This window comes from Dicentrarchus labrax, unplaced genomic scaffold (genome assembly GCF_905237075.1).
Source record: "Dicentrarchus labrax unplaced genomic scaffold, dlabrax2021, whole genome shotgun sequence".
NCBI lineage: Eukaryota > Metazoa > Chordata > Actinopteri > Moronidae > Dicentrarchus > Dicentrarchus labrax.
Window position 1 is genome coordinate 16435328 of NW_026136718.1, and position 21883 is coordinate 16457210.

At 39.8% G+C, this 21883-nt stretch overlaps 1 long non-coding RNA gene and 2 gene segments (V, D, J or C); 2 read left to right on the top strand and 1 right to left on the bottom strand.

The window, feature by feature from the left end:
• LOC127350485 (uncharacterized) overlaps positions 1 to 13583 on the bottom strand; it is a 52068-nt gene extending 38485 nt beyond the window's left edge. For 2 of the 5 annotated variants that reach the window (XR_007880592.1, XR_007880587.1), the window contains exons 1-2: positions 13245 to 13583; positions 13017 to 13062 (exon numbers count right to left, since the gene is read on the bottom strand). This is a non-coding gene — a long non-coding RNA (uncharacterized LOC127350485). Of the gene's footprint in view, positions 1 to 13016; positions 13063 to 13176 lie in introns of all 5 variants that reach the window. The other 3 variants (XR_007880589.1, XR_007880590.1, XR_007880591.1) reach the window with 3 other exon arrangements.
• The window catches only part of LOC127350483 (T cell receptor alpha variable 3-like), a 51828-nt gene extending 31192 nt beyond the window's left edge, over positions 1 to 20636 (top strand). The window contains 2 exon segments of the V gene segment in view: positions 19831 to 19878; positions 19967 to 20636. Of these exon segments, the coding sequence occupies positions 19831 to 19878; positions 19967 to 19973 (55 nt within the window).
• Positions 18260 to 19344, top strand: LOC127350484 (T cell receptor alpha variable 3-like). The segment is given in 2 exon segments: positions 18260 to 18729; positions 18816 to 19344. Coding segments are annotated over 2 exon segments (405 nt in total).
• Positions 20637 to 21883: the final 1247 nt, after the last annotated feature.

A 21883-nucleotide genomic window follows, 5' to 3' on the forward strand; every position in this document is an offset into this window, starting at 1 on the left:
TTTTACGCATCTCAACTACTGCCCTCCAGCCAGACCTGGCCTCTTAACTGAAATCTAGATTTCGTATCTAGTATCACCCTTCTCATTAGTGTCAGCAAGTTGTCTTTTCCCTGATCAAGCCAAAATTGAGTGTTTTGAACGGTAACATCTGTCACTATTATCAGGTTGCCCCAATAAGTCCATTAAAATGCTCCAATTAATTCAAAACGCTGCAGCAAGAGTACTGACAGGAACTAGAAAAAGAGATCACATCTCTCCTGTACTAGCTTCCCTGCACTGGCTACCTGTAAAATTTAGAATATAATTTTAAAATCCTCCTCCTCACCTATAAAGCTCTTCATAGCCAGGCTCCTTAATATCTTGAAGAGCCCATAGTACCCTATTACCCCTCTAGAACACTACGTTCTCTGAATGGTACTGTTGGGTCTCTGTAATTAATGTTAAAGAGTTCAGTCTAGACCTGCTCTATTTGAAAAGTGTCCTGAGATAACTTCTGTTATGAATTGGCGCTATACAAATAAAATTTAATTGAATTGAATTGAATGCTGGGCTACTTGTGGTTCCTATAGTCTCTAAAGTAGAACAGGAGCCAGAACCTTCAGTTACCAAGCTCCTCTCCTGTGGAACCAGCTTCCAGTTGTGGTTCGGGAGGCAGACACCCTCTCCACATTCAAGAGTAGGCTTAAGACATTCCTCTTTGATAAAGCTTATAGTTAGGGCTGGATCAGGTGAGTCCTGAACCATCCCTTAGTTATGCTGCTATAGGCCTAGACTATCGGGGGATTTCCCATGGTGCGCTGAGCTCCTCTCTTCCTCTCTCTCTTTCTGCACTCATTCATGTTCCATTAATGCATGTTACTAACTTCACTTCTTCCCCGGAGTTCTTGTGCTTTCTCGTTTCACAGGTTCTTATCGATCCTAGTGGAGCCTCCTGCCATGGTCCTGCTTGACTCCCATTGCCAATACTGTTGTTGCTGTGCACCTGTCTGTCTGTCTGTCTGTCTCTCTGTCTCTCTGTCTCTCTCACCCCAACTGGTCGAGGCGGACGACCACCCACCTAGAGCCGAAGGATCTGTCAGTTTTTCCATGCCCTTGTCGCCAAGTGCTTGCTCATGGTGGTACTGTTGGGTCTCTGTAAATAATGTTATAAGGAGTTCAGTCTAGACCTGCTCTATTTGAAAAGTGTCCTGAGATAACTTTTGTTATGAATTGGCGCTATACAAATAAAATTGAATTGAATTTAATTCAATTGAGCTATTAACAGTGAAAAGCTAAAAGCACTCTTATGCACTTGGACTTATGGCACTTATTTTATTAAACTCTTGAATAAGATTTGGTTATAACTGTTGTTATGTACCTGTAGATGTGACACAAACTATTGCTTTCTGAAAGATCTTTGCATTACTTTAACTAAAATGTTTATGAGGCAAATATATTTATCAAACCCATGGAAATTTAAGGTATTCTATACAGTTTGTTCAATGTTATTGGACTCTCCAGATATGAATGAAAGGCAGAATTGTGTTTTTAGAGTTGTTCACGTCTGTTTTTAGAGTTGGTCACGTCTGCCTTATATTTGGTTACACTGCCATTTGAAAAATAAAGGTAATTGTGACAATGAAAATGTGTATTTTCATGTAACTTTTGTGGTTAAAAAAATGTCAGAAGAAACTATTGGCCCCCGGGCATCTTCACTTTATCAAATCTGGCCCTCTTTGCAAAACGTTTGGACACCCCTGCTCTAGATGGTATTACCTTGCTGCTGTTGCCAAGTTCTTGCTCATTGTGTGACTTATTGGGGTCTCTGCAAATAATTTTATAATGAGTACGGTCTGGACCTGCTCAATTTGAAAAGTGTCCTGAGATAACTTCTGTTATGAATTGAAACTAAATTTACTGAATAGTATATTGTCTGATTACCGACCTTCACATGAGCTGTAAAGTGTCAGTGTTACCTTATCAGCTACTTGTTACCTTATGGAAATGATGTCATTTAGTGAATAACAGCAGCACGGCAGTGACAAGCACACTATCTATCAGAGCAGCATCTTTCACTTGGCATGGCCTCAAATCAAAAGGTTGCGGTAAATATATAATGTGGACTTAAAAAAGAACAATCAAATTTTGGAAACACTTCCTAGACTCAGATTCACACCAACACAGAGCATACTTACAGCAGCGCAGCTATCTGAGCCTTGATAGAAATACAATTTATGAACCAAATGAGGACATTATATTCATATTCCACAGTGGTGCTATGGAAATAATCCCCTACTCACAAGTAAAACTAAGATAAGACAATAAACTAAGATATTTCAAGCACTGTAAAAAAGATATCCAATCATTAAATAAACTAGAATGATATAAAGTACTAGACAGAGAATTTCAATTATCACCATATTTAACCAAAATAAAAGACCCTATAAAAAGACAAACCCTAACAAGATATAGACTCAGTGACCACAAACTCGCTACTAAAACTAGACGCCATAAAAAGAATGGCTAGACAGAACAAAATGAATTTGTACCCATTGTGAAACAGGAAAAGTTGAAACTGAAATTCATTTTCCCACAAGTTGTCCAAAATACAAAGAAATCAGATAAAACTCCTTCCTCAAATTTAACCAAACAATCCCAGACTTTTTTTACCCTCCCAAAAGAAAAAATCCCTATGGGAGCAGACAACACATCAGTAGAACTAGCAGGAGAATATGTTAGAATATGTCACACTGCAAGACTGATTGACATGTTGTTCTTTCTGAGGAGGCTCAGATCCTTTAACGTGTGCTCTCGGCTACTACGGTTGTTCTACCAGTCTGTGGTGGCCAGTGTCATCTTCTCTGCTGGGGTGTGCTGGGGAGGAGGCATCGGGACTATAGGGGTGCCAACAAACTGAGCAAGCTGGTCAGGAAGGCCAGCTCGGTGGTGGGGATGGAGCTGGACAGTGTGAGGATGAGAGAGAAGCTAAAAGCCATCATGGACAACCCCTCATCCTCTCTAATCTGAACTGACTCAGCTCAGGAGCACGTTCAGCCAGAGACTGATCCAGCCCCAGGTCTTAAAGCGGATTGGAGACTCGTTTGTTCCATCAGCCATCAGACTCCACAACCACAGCACCCAGTACCTCCAACCTCCTCAACCTCAGCTCCCAGTACCTCCAACCTCCACAACCACAGCACCCAGTACCTCCAACCTCCACAACCACAGCACCCAGTGCCTCCAACATCCACAACTACAGCTCCCAGTACCTCCAACCTCCACAACCACAGCTCCCCTTTTTTTGAGATATTTTAGTGTACTTCCACTTCTGTACTCTTGCACTACATTCCCTTTTGCTGCTGTGTCTAATTTGAATTTCTCCTACAGGGGATCAGTAAAAGGTACATCTTATCTTTCCACACTGTTGGACTCAACTTTTTAGCTCCACTAGAGGGCGACATTATCAAGTAGGCGGTGCACTACTTCTGCACTGTGTTCAACCATTCTGTCAATAATAACTGCTGCTGTGAAGAGAACAATTGTCACACTGAATGTTGAACATCAGCTAGTTTCTCCTGTTGATTTAAACCTTGTTGTAGAGATGGAACATTGGCTGTGGATTATTCTTGCTGCTCTTTTCTTTGGTAAGATAGAAAGCACAACATGTTTTTATTCTTTTCTAAAGATTGATGGAAACTGGAGTTCAGAGCAGAAATCTCTCAACAGTTGAGCTGTTTCTGTCCACAGAGTAACACTGTACACTTGATATTTTCCACTGTCTTCTCCTCTCAGCCTCATGAACAATGTTAGTCTAATGGCTTCATTTTCTCCACTTTTTCCAGGACTAATAGCTGGAGACACAATCTCTACTGTAGGAGATAAAGTCAGTGGAAGAGAAGGAGAATCTGTCACACTCAGATGTCAATATCAGACAACCGACAGCTATATTTACCTTTACTGGTACAGACATTCTGACCTTCAGGCTTCTCAGTTTATACTCTATAAAGGAGCAAAAGATAACACAGGTCGTGAATATATTCCAGATAAACGATATGAATCTGAAACAACACCTACATCAACTGAACTGACCATCAGAAAACTAACCCTGGCAGACACAGCTCTCTACTACTGTGCTCTAGAAACACAGTGATACAAAGTGTAGAAGAGGCTGTACAAAAACCTGAACACAGATATCTGACTACTCTTCAAAGAGGAGGGAAGTGGTATTCAAACCACAGCTTCATATCAGATGGATTCTGCTAATTCCTGTTTTATCAGAGTCACTGTGGTTACAGCTGCTAATGAAACACTGTGGGAGGATTCACATGAGCAGCAAATCCACATCAATGACAAACCAACTGGATGATGCTTCAAACACAAGACCATTTTACAGACTAAAAGACTTTTCAACAATAAAAGTTTTGTTAGTTGCAGCCTTAATCATGTTTTCTGTACCAAGATTTCTTTAAACATGTTTCACACTCACAACAGTTAGAATGTCTGTACAGTGTGCAGTTTGGATGTTTCAGAAAGTTGTTTCTCTACAGACAGTTGAGTTTTCTGCAGATTCCTCCTTCAGTCTGACCTTCTTGGATGATGATGACTTCAGCATCACTGTCATTTCTAAAGCTTCCATCAGCCTGAATGCAAACAGACCACAGCAAGAGGAGGAGCTACACAATTCATTTTGGAAGTGAAGAGCTGCTGTGTTCTCTCTGTTGTTCATTCAGTACAAGTGGAAATAATGCAGCTCTCTTTAGTTTGGATGATGATCTTCATCTTTCATACTGGTAAATCAACTTCAACAAGTTATGTTAGACATGATTCAAAAACATTTCATGTTCTTTGCAAATTAATGAATGTTCTTCTACAACTAAACTCACTTTAGAGAAATACAGACGTGACAGTGAAATATATCTTTGTTCTTTTCAGGATCCTCTGAGGATTTAGTGAAACCATTTAAAGATGTAATGCTGGCTTTGGAAGGAGACACTGTGACTCTCTCCTGTAAATATTCAGATTCTGTCAACAACGTTTTCTGGTATCAACAGAAGTCCAGTTCACCTCCACAGCTTCTCATCATGGAATATTCAGAGAAAATAGCAAGGTTGTCTTTAACACATGACAAAAATTCAAAGGAGTTTCATCTGGAGATCTCCTCTGCTGCAGTGACAGACTCTGCTGTGTACTACTGTGCTGTGAGGCCCACAGTGACAGGAAACACCAAAACTCTGTACAAAAACCTGACAGCTCCTCACTGAAGATTTACAGACTTCAGCTTCTGCTTTTACTGAACAACAGCCCCATCAAGTGGACACTGATAATAAGATCCAGTGATAAAATAAATAGTTATTTAGTTAACAGTCTGTCTTAAAACAACATTCACATGTTCATATGTACATTAAAACATGATTCTTTCTGTAATCATTCCTCCTGTTCATACTGGTCTTTAAAATATATTTTCCTGATGTCAATTCCATCCTAGTGATGGGGGACAAACTCCATAGTCCTCGTTCTGTACAGAAATATATTCCAAAGTTCAGTTCAAGGTAATATGATGATTCAGCAGTCTGAGTTACACAAAAAAAGATACCATCTAAATCTTTTTGTGCAGAGGCAATTTCATGTTAAAAGTCTTAAACTTTGGAAGAAACCCACTGGATCTCACTGTTGAAGTCTCATATTAACTTCAACTGTGTTATCAGTTGAGGGGAATCCATCATCCTCTGTGAACCATGAATATCTGGATAAAAGTTCATGACAATCCATTCAGCAGTTTCTGAGATATTTCACTGCTGAATATAAATGAGATGTAAATGTTGAGAGTTCCTCAACAGATGATAAAGAGGAAGGACCAATGATGTGAAGGCCCAGATCCATCAGAGTATCAATGTTCTTCCTCTCTCTCCTCCCCTCTCACTGCAGACATGAAACACTGGCTGAGAAACATCCTGATTCTGACTCTCTGGCTAGGTAACTCTTTAAACCTACTGATTGTTCTCCTTTAATCAATCATCTTTATTGATTCATCTCTTCCTCTGCATGTTCTCTTCTTCCCCAGAGTGTAAAGGAGAAGACAGAGTGACCCAGCCACCAGGAGATGTCATTGCTACTGAAGGAGAGACAGTTACACTTGGATGTACATTTGAGGCCAGTGTTTCCACAACTGCATATTTGTTCTGGTACAAACAGGATGGAATTGATTCCCCAAAGTTCATGCTGAAATGTTTCTCAGATTCATCAGAAAATGCTGCTCAGTTTAAGAAAGACCGATTTAATGCTACAATCAAGAATAAGTCAGTTCCTCTGAAGATCCAGAAGCTTCAGCTGTCTGACTCTGCTGTGTACTACTGTGCTCTGCAGCCCACAGTGACAGGAAACACCAAAACTCTGTACAAAAACCTTTGGAGCAAAGACAACAGAATACTCCACAACATCCACTAGAGGGAGTCACACACTGTTAAACTTCAATGGTATGGGATTGAATGGCTGGTTTATGTAAAGGATAATGTCTGACAATGTGTCTACTATCAGGAATTAATCGACCATGTGGGTGTCCATTCATTCTGTAAAATGGACACCTCAAACTGCATGAATCCACTTATACCATGGTCACTTTCCAATGAAGAAAAATAATCTGTATTTTATATTTTCATGTTTGCAATCAAAATCTAAATTATTTTACAAGCCCTAGTGTTTCCCTGGTAACACCTGAGGGTTTGACTAATACCTGGAAGAATCATTACCAACCTATAAGGTTCTGATGCAACAAAAACAATGTTCACTACTCCAGTAAATAGGACGAACCATAGATACAACTTGGAAACTGAAGATATTTCTAGTTCCCTCTACTCAGAGAGCGCTTTGGCTCAGCTATGAGACAGAGAGCTGACATTATGATAGCAAGATTCTCAGTAACATTGTGTACGGTCAACAAACATTGAATTTAACATGACAGTATGTTTAAACACAAGCCTAGCTAGCTATCAGCCATGTCATTGTCCCCAAATCAAATCAAGATTTTCACCAACAAGAGGTCCTGTGGACTGACGGTTGCAGTCTGAAGTAGTGAGCTGAATAGCATATGGGATGTGGGAGGATCACTAATATAAAGTATCAATAAGTTCAGAGGGGCAGTTAAGTGTCCTACATCAGGAATTAATGGACATCCAGCAGCCAATCAGAATCCAGTATTCACTCCGACCATGGTATAAAACATGTGAAGAGCTGGTGTTTCAGATCATCGTACAATTGAGTTTATCTAGATTTTAATTTCCCACAAAATCCTGTAAAGCAGGTGAGAGCAAATATGCTGTCTGTTGATGTTAAACTCAGCATTCATAGTCTGGGTATAATGTTTGACACTTATCTTTCATTATCAGCTGACTTAAAGCATACAAAATGTATTTCTGAATATGAAAGAAGCAAACAATCTTCCTCTTTGGAGCTGAAAATCAACATTGTAGGTGATTTATTTTCAATTCAATTCAAGTTATGTGTCATGTGAATAACACTGTTTGAGTGTTTAATAAGTAATGGATGTGTGTCTACTGTAATTGAAGAGTAGTTTATCATCTGATTAAAGTAACAAGGACATTTTATTCTTTGTAGACTCTGTTGGCGCCTGTGGACAAAAGCAGTAGAGTTTCATTGAAATGATTTTAATTGAAATCTGATTTAATCTGACCCAGTGGCAGGAATTAACAATTTTACATGTAGAATGAATCAATCTAATCACTGCAGGTCTTGTATGCTTATGTTCATCATATAGATATGTCAGTCTTAAATATGGACTGTTTTATAACCAGTTAAAAGTTAATTATAGTAGGTTTAAAGATTGAACTCAGTCAGGACCTTCACGTGCTGTAAAGTGTCAATCAGTGTGACCTTATCAGCTACTTGTTACCTGATGGAAATGATGGCATTTAGTGAATAACAGCAGCACAGCAGTGACAAACACACTATTTGTCAGAGTTGTGAGAGGAAGGAGGGAGGGATTAAGGGAGGAGCAAAACTGAGACTCAAGTACAGAAAAGACAGAAACTTTCACAGTGGTGTTTCATCCAAAAAACAGACAGATTGTCTTTATCTTTAAGATGCTGTCAGTGAACTTCAGTCTGTTTGTGACTTTGTTTCTGCTCACAATAAGAGGTAGGTGAGATCATTAACATTAAAAGAGCTTCATTGATAAAAACCTTTAGATCATAAAGTTACAGAGTTATCTCTTCCTTTAGGTGTCAGCTGTGAAGAACTCACTGCAGTCAAGAAACAAGAGTCCAGTTTAGAAGACAGCACTGTTACTCTGTCCTACAAATACTCCAGAAAAGCAACTGGTAGTGATCAGTTTTACTGGTATCGACAATATCCAGGAAAACCACCAGAGTTCCTCATCTTTCACTTGGGAACACAAAATGCAACAACCTCTAGACTGTCAGTTACAGTGAGTGAGGATAAAACCCAAATGGATCTGCAGATCTCCTCTGCTGCAGTGACAGACTCTGCTCTGTACTACTGTGCTGTGAGGCCCACAGTGACAGCAAACCCACAGTCTCTGTACAAAAACACAAGCTGACACACTGACAAGCTGCTGGAAGCCTTTTTTCCACACTGTTGGACTCAACTTTTTAGCTCCACTAGAGGGCGACATTATCAAGTAGGCGGTGCACTACTTCTGCACTGTGTTCAACCATTCTGTCAATAATAACTGCTGCTGTGAAGAGAACAATTGTCACACTGAATGTTGAACATCAGCTAGTTTCTCCTGTTGATTTAAACCTTGTTGTAGAGATGGAACATTGGCTGTGGATTATTCTTGCTGCTCTTTTCTTTGGTAAGATAGAAAGCACAACATGTTTTTATTCTTTTCTAAAGATTGATGGAAACTGGAGTTCAGAGCAGAAATCTCTCAACAGTTGAGCTGTTTCTGTCCACAGAGTAACACTGTACACTTGATATTTTCCACTGTATTCTCCTCTCAGCCTCATGAACAATGTTAGTCTAATGGCTTCATTTTCTCCACTTTTTCCAGGACTAATAGCTGGAGACACAATCTCTCCTGTAGGAGATAAAGTCAGTGGAAGAGAAGGAGAATCTGTCACACTCAAATGTCAATATGACACAGCATACAGAAATATTTACCTTCACTGGTACAGACATTCTGAGCTTCAGGCTCCTCAGTTTATACTCTGGAAAGGAGCAAAAGATAACACAGGTCGTGAATATATTCCAGATAATCGATATGAATCTAAAACAACACCTACATCAACTGAACTGACCATCAGAAAACTAACCCTGGCAGACACAGCTCTCTACTACTGTGCTCTAGAAACACAGTGATACAAAGTGTAGAAGAGGCTGTACAAAAACCTGAACACAGATATCTGACTACTCTTCAAAGAGGAGGGAAGTGGTATTCAAACCACAGCTTCATATCATATGGATTCTGCTAATTCCTGTTTTATCAGAGTCACTGTGGTTACAGCTGCTAATGAAACACTGTGGGAGGATTCACATGAGCAGCAAATCCACATCAATGACAAACCAACTGGATGATGCTTCAAACACAAGACTCCATGGAAACAAATAAATCAACACTGAAAATTAAAATGAGTAATATGTGACATCTGAACAACAATGTGTCCGACATTCAATCTTTTAAATAAATAATAATAATAATAATAATACATTTTATTTATAAGCGCTTTTCTAAATACTCAAAGACACTTTACATAAAAACATAAAAGCAGCAAAACAACATCAAATAGTAAAACACTAAAAACACATCAGACTAAGCTAAACGTTAAAAGCAATTTTAAAAAGGTGAGTTTTTGTCAGAGATTTGAATGTTGGAAGGTCGGTACAGTCACGGATGTGTTTGGGGAGAGAGTTCCAGAGGGAGGGGGCAGCTTCAGAGAAGGCTCTGTCGCCCCAGGTTTGGTGCTTGGTCCTGGGTGGTGGAGTCAGGAGGCTTGCATCAGATGAGCGGAGGCTACAGGATGGATTGTGGCGACGGAGCAGGTCAGTGAGGTAGGAAGGAGCCTGGTTATGGAGGGCTTTGTGTGTAAGGAGGAGGATTTTGAACTGAATGCAATGTGGAACTGGGAGCCAGTGGATGTTCTGGAGGACGGGAGTGATGTGATCACGGGTGTGGGTGAGCATACGTGCAGCAGCGTTTTTGATGTACTGTAGCTTATTTAGAGTTTTGGATGGTGTGCCATAGAGGATGCTGTTGCAATAGTCGATTCTGGAGGTGATGAAGGCGTGGATGAGGGTTTCAGCAGCAGAGAAGGAGAGTGATGGGCGAAGACGGGCAATGTTCTTGAGATGAAAGAAGGCAGTTCTGGTGATTTGGTTTATGTGATGTTCAAAGGAGAGGTTATTGTCAAAGATGACTCCGAGGTTGCGACTGTGGGGGGATGGAGACAGGGTGGAGTTGTCAATGGTGAGGTGGAAACTGTCTGTGGTTTTGGTGAGGGATTTGGGGCCGATAATGATAAGGTCTGATTTGTCACAGTTGAGTTTGAGGAAATTGGAATGCATCCAGGATTTGATGTCGGTGAGGCAGTTGGAGAGAGTGGAGTGAGTGGATGGGGTGATGGATTTGGTAGAGATATAAAGCTGGACGTCATCAGCATAACAGTGGAAGTGGAGACCATGGTGGTGAATGATGTTGCCAATGGGGAGCAGGTAAAGTATGAAGAGGAGAGGACCAAGCACCGAACCCTGGGGGACGCCTTGGGACAGGGGAACAGTGGAGGAGGTGCAGTTGTTGATCATCTATTCCACCCTTTGTGGTTTCTCTACAATGAGTTTGAACATCACACTGCTGTGAAATGAAAGAGAACTGAATTTGAGTCTGGAGGCCTCAATGGTGGAGTTAGTATCCAATCCAATCCAATCCAACTTTATTTGTTAAGCACTTTAAAACAACCAAAGTTGACCAAAGTGCTTTACAGGAGAATAAATAAGACATCATAAATAAAAGACATAACAGCTCACATGAGGCGCAAAATAACATATAATACAACAATAAAATGAAAAGACATAAATAAAAATAATAACCATGCAATAACAAGCAATCAAAAAAATAAAAATAACAAATACAAAAAATAAATCAAGTAAATAAAGTCGACATCTTACTAGGTGTCAAAGGCCACAGAGAAGAGATGGGTTTTAAGACTGGTTTTAAAAACAGACAGAGAAGAGGCCTGTTTAATGTGCAGAGGCAGATCATTCCATAATTTAGGAGCAGACACAGCAAAGGCACGGTCCCTTGAAGGAGCTTTCAACCAAGTGTAATGGTTCAGGGTTCATCCAAAGAGAAAGACTGGAGTGGTTTCTGATAAAGCATTAAATAACTATGGGGAACACTATATTGTGAAGCAGCAAGAACCCTGAACAAGAGACTGAATGAACAACAGAAACAGACAACATCAGCTGTCTGAGAACTCCAGACCAAAATCAGTCACAGCATTGACTGGGAAGGAGTCAAAGTCATCGACCACAAGTCATCCACCACACTGTAAGAAAGTAAAATTAAAGTAAAATACCCTAATTCAAATAATGTGTAAAAACATTAAATTTACAGGAAATTACATTAAAATGTTTACAGAAAAATACCGTTATTTTACAGATTTTCGCCAAATAATTATGATCAATCACCTTCAATAAAGGGACAATGCTAAAAGTTCTGCAGGAAAATATTATTATTTTACAGATTTTTGCTAAATTATTACAAGATTTCACCTTTGAAATGGATGGAGGAAGCAACAAATTGTGTTGTTGAGCTGAGGGAGTTGTGGTCTTCTTTATTCTCCTAACCCTTGGGGGCTCTGTATAAGGTAGTTCTGATAACATCTGTGGAGAAGCATTACAGTCTTTTAATTAAGAATCCTAACTATACAGTGTATTATTAAGTAAAATGAAAATATACCACAAAGGGTCAATGAATCTGTAACAGAGGTACAACACAGCAGAAAAAGCAGAAAAATCTGAATCCTCCTCCAAATTGGCAGAAATCGTCTGGATCTTTGATGCTCCTGGAGGGGACACACACAGAGAGAAACTATTACTGAAAGGTCTTTACTGTAAAAAGTAGGATTTTATTTATAGTTCATTTTAAATGAACACTGCTGGAGTTTCACAGGAAATCAGTGTTGTAGCATTTTCCCAAACAACTGCAGAAAATAGTGACTACGTTTTAAATGCAAAAAACAAGTGAAGAATCCTCAGGTTCTGAGCTCTGCACTGTGGTCAAGCAAACCCACACCCACAGATCAAACAGTGTGTACGTCAACGCAGCTCCCAGCTAAGAAGCTACAGTGAAGATTTCTGCTCAACACATGGTGTAAATGACGACTTTTCAGGTCAACTTGGCATGTCTGGACTTTGGAAAACTTGGATTAGGATAGAGAAGCAGTATGAAGGCCTTTTTATGTTTTTGTAAAGTTGTTTTTTAACGTTTGAAACAAAGCCGCTGTTGACTACAGCTGTTTGGGAGGATGCAGCAAGCTGTTTTCATGTGAAACTCCAGGAGTGTTTTGTGAATTGAAAAAAATAACCTGACCTTCTTTCAGCATGAGGGTTAGGTAATGACTGATTTTTAATTTAAAGTGAACTACTCTTTTAAACAAACTTCATTTAAATTGATGAGACATTATAGTTAAAGGCTTTTACTCAGAAAGGATGTTAAAGTGGCCATTGGACTGCAGAGCTATTTCCTGGATAACTTTGGGGAATGACTAGCCAACTTACATTACTGTGTTACAAAGACTACTGGCCAGCATGATGGGAAAGTCATAGAAAACAGGGATTCATGTTAATGTGTGGAATGGGATTCATGTTTGAACCACTATGTACATTTTCATATTTGAAAGAAGTTGTTTAACCATTGTTAACCATTCGGCACCACTGGATTCATACACAGCATAGATGAGTACAATATTGTTTGTCTTTGTGCTGACAAACTGGCAGTAATATGGCCTCTAGTATGCACATTATCCATTCACAGTCTTTATCAGGATAACATGAATACTCACTGGCTCTGAAGATCTTGTGGCAGGAGACTTTTCATTTCCAAAATGTCTGGATCATGAGGGGAAAACACACAGACAAACAAACAATATTAGCCAGTTTACTGTTGGAGACATAGACATGCAAAATATTACCCAACAGCCTCACACATACATTCATTCTTACATAATATCTTATTATGACTGATGTGAACTTGGTTTCATTCTCTGTATGTTTTGCCTCTGCTTGCCGACCTGTCTCTGGGTTTAATGCTGCACCCCAGCAGCCGGTGATATCTTGTCACTCCTGGTTCTTCAGCCTTCTCATGATCACACAGGTGATGCACACCTATAGGTTCTGACACAGTGAAGAATATGGTAAATGGATTGTTCTTGCATATATAATGCTTTTCTAGTATTATCAACCACTCAAAGCACTCTACAATACATGTCTATCATTCAGCCATTCACACACTGATGGCAGGCTCTACCAGGGAGCCAACCAGGACAAGATTAGCCTAAATCCTCTAACAGTTACACAATGTTTGTGTAGGTTAACATTTTGGATGTTATAACAAGGTTTTAATGGGAAATAGTCACATGTGACCATCTAAAGGGAGGGATAGGCAGGGAACGGGACAAACACAAAAGATTCCAGTTAGTTCTAATGAGCATTACATTACATTACATTAGACCAGTCATCTCTCTCTCTCTCTCTCTCTCTCTCTCTCTCTCTCACACACACACACACACACACACACACACACACACACACACACACAGTTATATTTAACTCCACTACTGACAAATCATACAGTTTTAATCAAGTATCTCCATAAACTGATTGACAACCCAGACTCAGGTTTTGATTGCTACTGTCTTTATATTTACTAAATTCAATTCAATTCAATTCAATTTTATTTGTATAGCGCCAATTCATAACAGAAGTTATCTCAGGACACTTTTCAAATAGAGCAGATCTAGACCGAACTCTTTATAACATTAATTACAGAGACCCAACAGTACCACCATGAGCAAGACCTTGGAGACAAGGGCAAGGGAAAAACTGCCTGTTAAAAGGCAGAAACCTAGGACAGATCCTCCGGCTCTAGGTGGGTGGTCGTCTGTCTCGACCAGTTGGTGTGAGAGAGAGAGAGAGAGAGAGAGAGAGAGAGAGAGAGAGAGAGAGAGAGAGACAGACAGACAGACAGACAGACAGACAGACAGACAGGGGCACAGCAACAACAGTATTGGCAATGGCAATCTAGCAGGACCATGGCAGGAGGCTCCACCAGGATCGATAAGAACCTGCGAGACGAGAAAGCACAAGAACTCCGGGGAAGAAGTGAAGTTAGTAACATGCATTAATGTGACATGAATGAGTGCAGAAAGAGAGAGGAAGAGAGGAGCTCAGTGCACCATGGGAAATGCCCCGATAGTCTAGGCCTATAGCAGCATAACTAAGGGATGGTTCAGGACTCACCTGATCCAGCCCTAACTATAAGCTTTATCAAAGAGGAATGTCTTAAGCCTACTCTTGAATGTGGTGAGGGTGTCTGCCTCCAGAACCACAACTGGAAGCTGGTTCCACAGGAGAGGAGCTTGGTAACTGAAGGCTCTGGCTCCTGTTCTACTTTTAGAGACTATAGGAACCACAAGTAGCCCAGCATTCAGAGAACGTAGTGTTCTAGATGGGTAATAGGGTACTATGAGCTCTTTAAGATATGAAGGGGCCTGACCATGAAAAGCTTTATAGGTGAGGAGGAGGATTTTAAATTCTATTCTACATTTTACAGGGAGCCAATGCAGAGAAGCTAGTACAGGAGAAATGTGATCTCTTTTTCTAGTTCCTGTCAGTACTCGTGCTGCAGCGTTCTGAATTAATTGGAGCGTTTTAATGGACTTATTGGGGCAACCTGATAATAAAGAGTTGCAGTAATCCAGCCTAGAAGTAACAAATGCATGGATTAGTTTTTCTGCATCTGTCTGTGATAGTATGTGTCTAATTTTTGTAATATTACGTAAATGAAAGAAGGCAGTCCTAGAGGTTTGCTTCATGTGGGAATTAAATGACAAATCCTGATCAAAGATAACTCCAAGATTCCTGACAGTGGTGCTAGAGGCCAAGGTAATGCCATCTAGAGTAACTATATCTTTATACAGTGAGTCTCTAAGGTTTTTGGGGCCAAGAACAAGAATTTCGTTTTTTTCTGAGTTTAACATCAGAAAATTGCAGCTCATCCAGGATTTTATGTCCGTAAGACATGTTTGTAATTTAGATAATTGATTAATTTCATTGGGTTTGATTGATAGATATAACTGCGTATCATCTGCATAACAGTGAAAGTTAATGGAGTGATTCCTAATAATGTTGCCTAAAGGGAGCATATATAAAGTAAATAGTACTGGTCCAAGTACAGAACCTTGTGGAACTCCATGACTAACTGTAGTATTTATTGAAGATTCATCGTTAACATGTACAAACTGCGAGCGATCTGATAAATATGACTTAAACCAGCTTAGTGCGGTTCCTTTAATGCCAATTTGATGCTCAAGTCTCTCTAAAAGAATATTATGGTCAATGGTGTCAAATGCAGCACTAAGATCTAATAATACAAGTACAGAGACAAGTCCATTGTCAGAAGCAGTCAGAAGGTCATTATTAACTTTAACCAGAGCTGTCTCTGTGCTATGATGAACTCTAAATCCTGACTGAAAATCCTCAAATAGACTACTGTTATGTAGAAAGTCACACAACTCTTTGGCGACTACTTTCTCCAGAATCTTAGAGAGGAAGGGGAGGTTAGAAATCGGTCTATAGTTGGCTAAAACCCCTGGGTCAAGAGTGGACTTTTTAAGAAGGGGTTTAATTACAGCTACTTTAAAGGACTGTGGTACATATCCTGATAATAAAGAAAGATTAATCATATCCAGTAAAGAAGTGCCAATTGAGGGAACAACTTCTTTAAGCAGCCTAGTTGGGATCGGGTCCAACAGACTTGCTTCGATGAAGAAATGATTGAAGTTAACTGATGAAGATCGATAGCAGAAAAACAGTCTAAATATATATCTGAGTTTACATTAGTTAAAGTCCCTGAACTTAGAGAGCCACTGATAACTGTTGATGGCAGTTGGTGATTAATTTTTTCTCTAATAGTAATAATTTTATTATAGAAGAAGCTCATGAAGTCATTGCTACTTAAGTTTATGGGGATATGTGGCTCAATAGAGCTGTGGCTCTCTGTCAGCCTGGCTACAGTGCTGAAGAGGAACCTAGGGTTATTCTTATTTTCTTCTATTAGTGCTGAATAATAGGCTCCTCTGGTATTACGGAGGGCCTTTCTATAGGTTTTAAGATTATCTTGCCAAATTGAGCGATGTTCTGATAATTTGGAAGAGCGCCATTTCCTTTCAGATTTCCTAGCTATTTGCTTTAACTGGTGGGTTTGGTGGTTGTACCAAGGTGCTAGTCTCCTATGTTTTAATAATTTCCTTTTTATAGGAGCGATAGAGTCTAATGTTGATCGTAGTGAGCCTGCAGCACTATCTACCTCCAACCTCCACAACCACAGCTCCCAGTACCTCCAACCTTCACAACCACAGCTCCCAGTACCTCCAACCTTCACAACCACAGCTCCCAGTACCTCCAACCTTCACAACCACAGCTCCCAGTACCTCCAACCCTGCTGACTAAGACTGGTTTAAACTCCAACTTACGACAAACAAACTTTTTGCACAACTACTTATATTTAAGTTGCACATTTCATTTTTAGTGTAGGTGGACTCTTCACAAATTTAAGAGACTCTTCACAAATTTAAAGGGATTTTTGTCGAAGCCTGTTCTCTTTTGCTCCTTCCTTCTACATTTCCTCAAAAGGTTTTTAGCTCTCCTCAGTGATGCAAACCTACTCTGGATCTCTCCCTGCAGCAGGTTTATGTCCTCCTTCTCCTCCTCAGTGGCCTTCCTCCATTGCTTCTTCAGCTGCCTTCTCTCTTTGATGATCTATTTCTGTCTGCCTTCTGGACTTGATAGGGATTGACGGAGTAGATCGCTTGCTTTAGACCACTCCGAACATTTCTACTCCATAGGCGTAGATTAGATCCCCCATTTTCCCCAACTTCTTGATGGTGGTGCCTCTGATCCCTTCTAGGATGTTGCAGAGATCAGTGTTGACCTCCTTCCTTGTGTCTTATCACAGGATTTTGGCCATTTGACTAATGGCATTTGCCCCTGGATCTTCTTCTCTGTTGCAGGTCATGATGGGTTGGGTTCAGGTTGCTCTTCTGTGCCTGGTTCTTCCTCCTGAGGGACAGGGATGTTGATGTCCTGCAGACTTTGGTTTGTGTCCTGCTGCTGAACTTCAGTCGACTGACTCGACCTGCTTCTGAGAAAGTAGCTGTCGATGCGAGTTCCCTGTTGACCCTTCTTCAGGCACCTTTTTATGCCTTGATGTATTTTAAGGCCTTTGGTGGAAGTAACCTTTTCCCAGCCACATATGCAGCTCTTGAGAGTGTGTCCTGCTGTAGCTGTTGGAGCCTCAGGTATGCTGATTGACCATCATTCTCGTAGTCTGTTCCGTTCCTGTATTCGTTCCCGGGTTGTCTGCAGACGAGTCATCTTCCGCCCCGCTCTCACTGACTCAAGGGGTATATTCCTCTTTGAACTTTTTGGTAGCCATGTGTGGGTGGGACCCGTACACCGTCTGCATTCCTGAGACACTACTAAGACTCTGTGGATGGTCAAGTGAGTGATGGCATCCTCTGGGTTATCAAGTGGGTGCCCTCCTTCCTAGATGTTTCGCTGATAGGCATAAAAGGTAAAAGCTGCACTGAAGCAACAAACACTGGAGAGAGAAACTCCCTCCAGACAGGACAAGACCAAAAACATTATAGTCTTTTATTTTATACATTATTATGTAAAAGAACATCAAAAAACATTAAGGAACAGCTTTGATGCAGGCGTTTTTGTTTCTTAATGCAATGCAAAATAATTGAATTATCAAGCATATATGTAATGTGCACTGTATGATCTAAACACAATACAAGTATCAGATTAAGGATCAGCAGATACTTAATATTTAATGACTCGGGGGCTAAAATCTATGATTGCGACATCTACTTTAGATCAAAATATTTCTAAAGACAACATCAGTTTTATTTTTATACATTATATGATTATTTTAAAAATTCAGTAGTCATGGCAGCTGGTTCATTAACTGTTGGTGTTCCAGACCTATTAATTGAGTGAGATTTGTTGATTCGCCCTGAAAATTCTGAAAAACGTCTGAAATCAAATCTGAGTGCACTCTCCATTAATGTTACACATGGCCATGTAATTTTTGACACTGAGCTTCCTTTTCATTGACAGACTTAAATTGTACTGTGATGATGATTTCCTCCACTTAAGAACAAAATTCTTATATTTACAAACCCTGAAAAAGGTGATCCATCCTTTAAATCACTCATGTAACTCCAGTAATAAAAGAATAAACAAAAGCCTTCCCACCTCCAGCTGGTAGAAAATGCTGCTACCAGTCTGTTAACCAGGAGGAAGAAAATACAGATCTAAGAGGAGAGGGAGAGATTCAGGGAGGAGCTAAGCTGTTACTGAACTATAGAAGAGAGAGGAACTTCCATATTCAGCAGAGTTCAATACACAAACCAGAAACATTACCTTTATTCAACATGCTGTCACTGCACACAACTTTCTCTACTATTACTCTACTGTACATCATAACAGGTATGTTGTTTCTGCATGGTGATGATGAAATTGAATTACAAAGAGTCTTTTGCAACACGAAATGACAGAGTTATCTCTCCCTTTAGGTGTCAGCTGTGAAGAACTCACTCCAGTAAAGGATGAAGAGTCCAGTTTAGAAGAGAGCACTGTTACTCTGTCCTACACATACAACAAACAAGCAACTGGTAGTGATTATTTCTTCTGGTATCGACAATATCCAGGAAAACCACCAGAGTTCCTCATCTCACACTCTGGTTCAGGAAATGTAGTAAATGAACAAATCCCTGGACTGAAGATTAAAGTGGAGCAAAACCAAATAGATATGAACATCTCCTCTGCTGCAGTGACAGACTCTGCTGTGTACTACTGTGCTGTGAGGCCCACAGTGACAGGAAACACCAAAACTCTGTACAAAAACCTGACAGCTCCTCACTGAAGATTTACACACTCCAGCTTCTGCTTTTACTGAACAACAGCCCCATCAAGTGGACACTGATAATAAGATCCAGTGATAAAATAAATAGTTATTCAGTTAACAGTCTGTCTTAAAACAACATTCACATGTTCATATGTACATTAAAACATGATTCTTTCTGTAATCATTCCTCCTGTTCACCCTGGTCTTTAAAATATATTTTCCTGATGTGAATTCCATCCTAGTGATGGGGGACAAACTCCATAGTCCTCGTTCTGTACAGAAATATATTCCAAAGTTCAGTTCAAGGTAATATGATGATTCAGCAGTCTGAGTTACACAAAAAAAGATACCATCTAAATCTTTTTGTGCAGAGGCAATTTTATGTTAAAAAGTCTTAAACTTTGGAAGAAACCCACTGGATCTCACTGTTGAAGTCTCATATTAACTTCAACTGTGTCTTCAGTTGAGGGGAATCCATCATCCTCTGTGAACCATGAATATCTGGATAAAAGCTCATGACAATCCATTCAGTAGTTTCTGAGATATTTCACTGCTGAATATAAATGAGATGTAAATGTTGAGAGTTCCTCAACAGATGATAAAGAGGAAGGACCAATGATGTGAAGGCCCAGATCCATCAGAGTATCAATGTTCTTCCTCTCTCTCCTCCCCTCTCACTGCAGACATGAAACACTGGCTGAGAAACATCCTGATTCTGACTCTCTGGCTAGGTAACTCTTTAAACCTACTGATTGTTCTCCTTTAATCAATCATCTTTATTGATTCATCTCTTCCTCTGCATGTTCTCTTCTTCCCCAGAGTGTAAAGGAGAAGACAGAGTGACCCAGCCACCCGAAGATGTCATTGCTACTGAAGGAGAGACAGTTACACTTGGATGTACATTTGAGACCAGTGTTTCCACAACTGCATATTTGTTCTGGTACAAACAGGAAGTCAATGACTTTCCTGTGTATATTTTGCGTCGTGATACTTTTGGAACAGAAGATAATGCTGCTGACTTCCCGAAGGAAAGATTTAATGCTGCAATCAACAAACCATCAGTTCCTCTGAAGATCCAGAAGCTTCAGCTGTCTGACTCTGCTGTGTACTACTGTGCTCTGCAGCCCACAGTGACAGGAAACACCAAAACTCTGTACAAAAACCTTTGGAGCAAAGACAACAGAATACTCCACAACATCCACTAGAGGGAGTCACACACTGTTAAACTTCAATGGTATGGGATTGAATGGCTGGTTTATGTAAAGGATAATGTCTGACAATGTGTCTACTATCAGGAATTAATCGACCATGTGTGTGTCCACAATGTCCATTCATTCTGTAAAATGGACACCTCAAACTGCATGAATCCACTTATACCATGGTCACTTTCCAATGAAGAAAAATAATCTGTATTTTATATTTTCATGTTTGGAATCAAAATCTAAATTATTTTACAAGCCCTAGTGTTTCCCTGGTAACGCCTGAGGGTTTGACTAATACCTGGAAGAATCATTACCAACCTATAAGGTTCTGATGCAACAAAAACAATGTTCACTACTCCAGTAAATAGGACGAACCATAGATACAACTTGGAAACTGAAGATATTTCTAGTTCCCTCTACTCAGAGAGCGCTTTGGCTCAGCTATGAGACAGAGAGCTGACATTATGATAGCAAGATTCTCAGTAACATTGTGTACGGTCAACAAACATTGAATTTAACATGACAGTATGTTTAAACACAAGCCTAGCTAGCTATCAGCCATGTCATTGTCCCCAAATCAAATCAAGATTTTCACCAACAAGAGGTCCTGTGGACTGACGGTTGCAGTCTGAAGTAGTGAGCTGAATAGCATATGGGATGTGGGAGGATCACTAATATAAAGTATCAATAAGTTCAGAGGGGCAGTTAAGTGTCCTACATCAGGAATTAATGGACATCCAGCAGCCAATCAGAATCCAGTATTCACTCCGACCATGGTATAAAACATGTGAAGAGCTGGTGTTTCAGATCATCGTACAATTGAGTTTATCTAGATTTTAATTTCCCACAAAATCCTGTAAAGCAGGTGAGAGCAAATATGCTGTCTGTTGATGTTAAACTCAGCATTCATAGTCTGGGTATAATGTTTGACACTTATCTTTCATTATCAGCTGACTTAAAGCATACAAAATGTATTTCTGAATATGAAAGAAGCAAACAATCTTCCTCTTTGGAGCTGAAAATCAACATTGTAGGTGATTTATTTTCAATTCAATTCAAGTTATGTGTCATGTGAATAACACTGTTTGAGTGTTTAATAAGTAATGGATGTGTGTCTACTGTAATTGAAGAGTAGTTTATCATCTGATTAAAGTAACAAGGACATTTTATTCTTTGTAGACTCTGTTGGCGCCTGTGGACAAAAGCAGTAGAGTTTCATTGAAATGATTTTAATTGAACTCTGATTTAATCTGACCCAGTGGCAGGAATTAACAATTTTACATGTAGAATGAATCAATCTAATCACTGCAGGTCTTGTATGCTTATGTTCATCATATAGATATGTCAGTCTTAAATATGGACTGTTTTATAACCAGTTAAAAGTTAATTATAGTAGGTTTAAAGATTGAACTCAGTCAGGACCTTCACGTGCTGTAAAGTGTCAATCAGTGTGACCTTATCAGCTACTTGTTACCTGATGGAAATGATGGCATTTAGTGAATAACAGCAGCACAGCAGTGACAAACACACTATT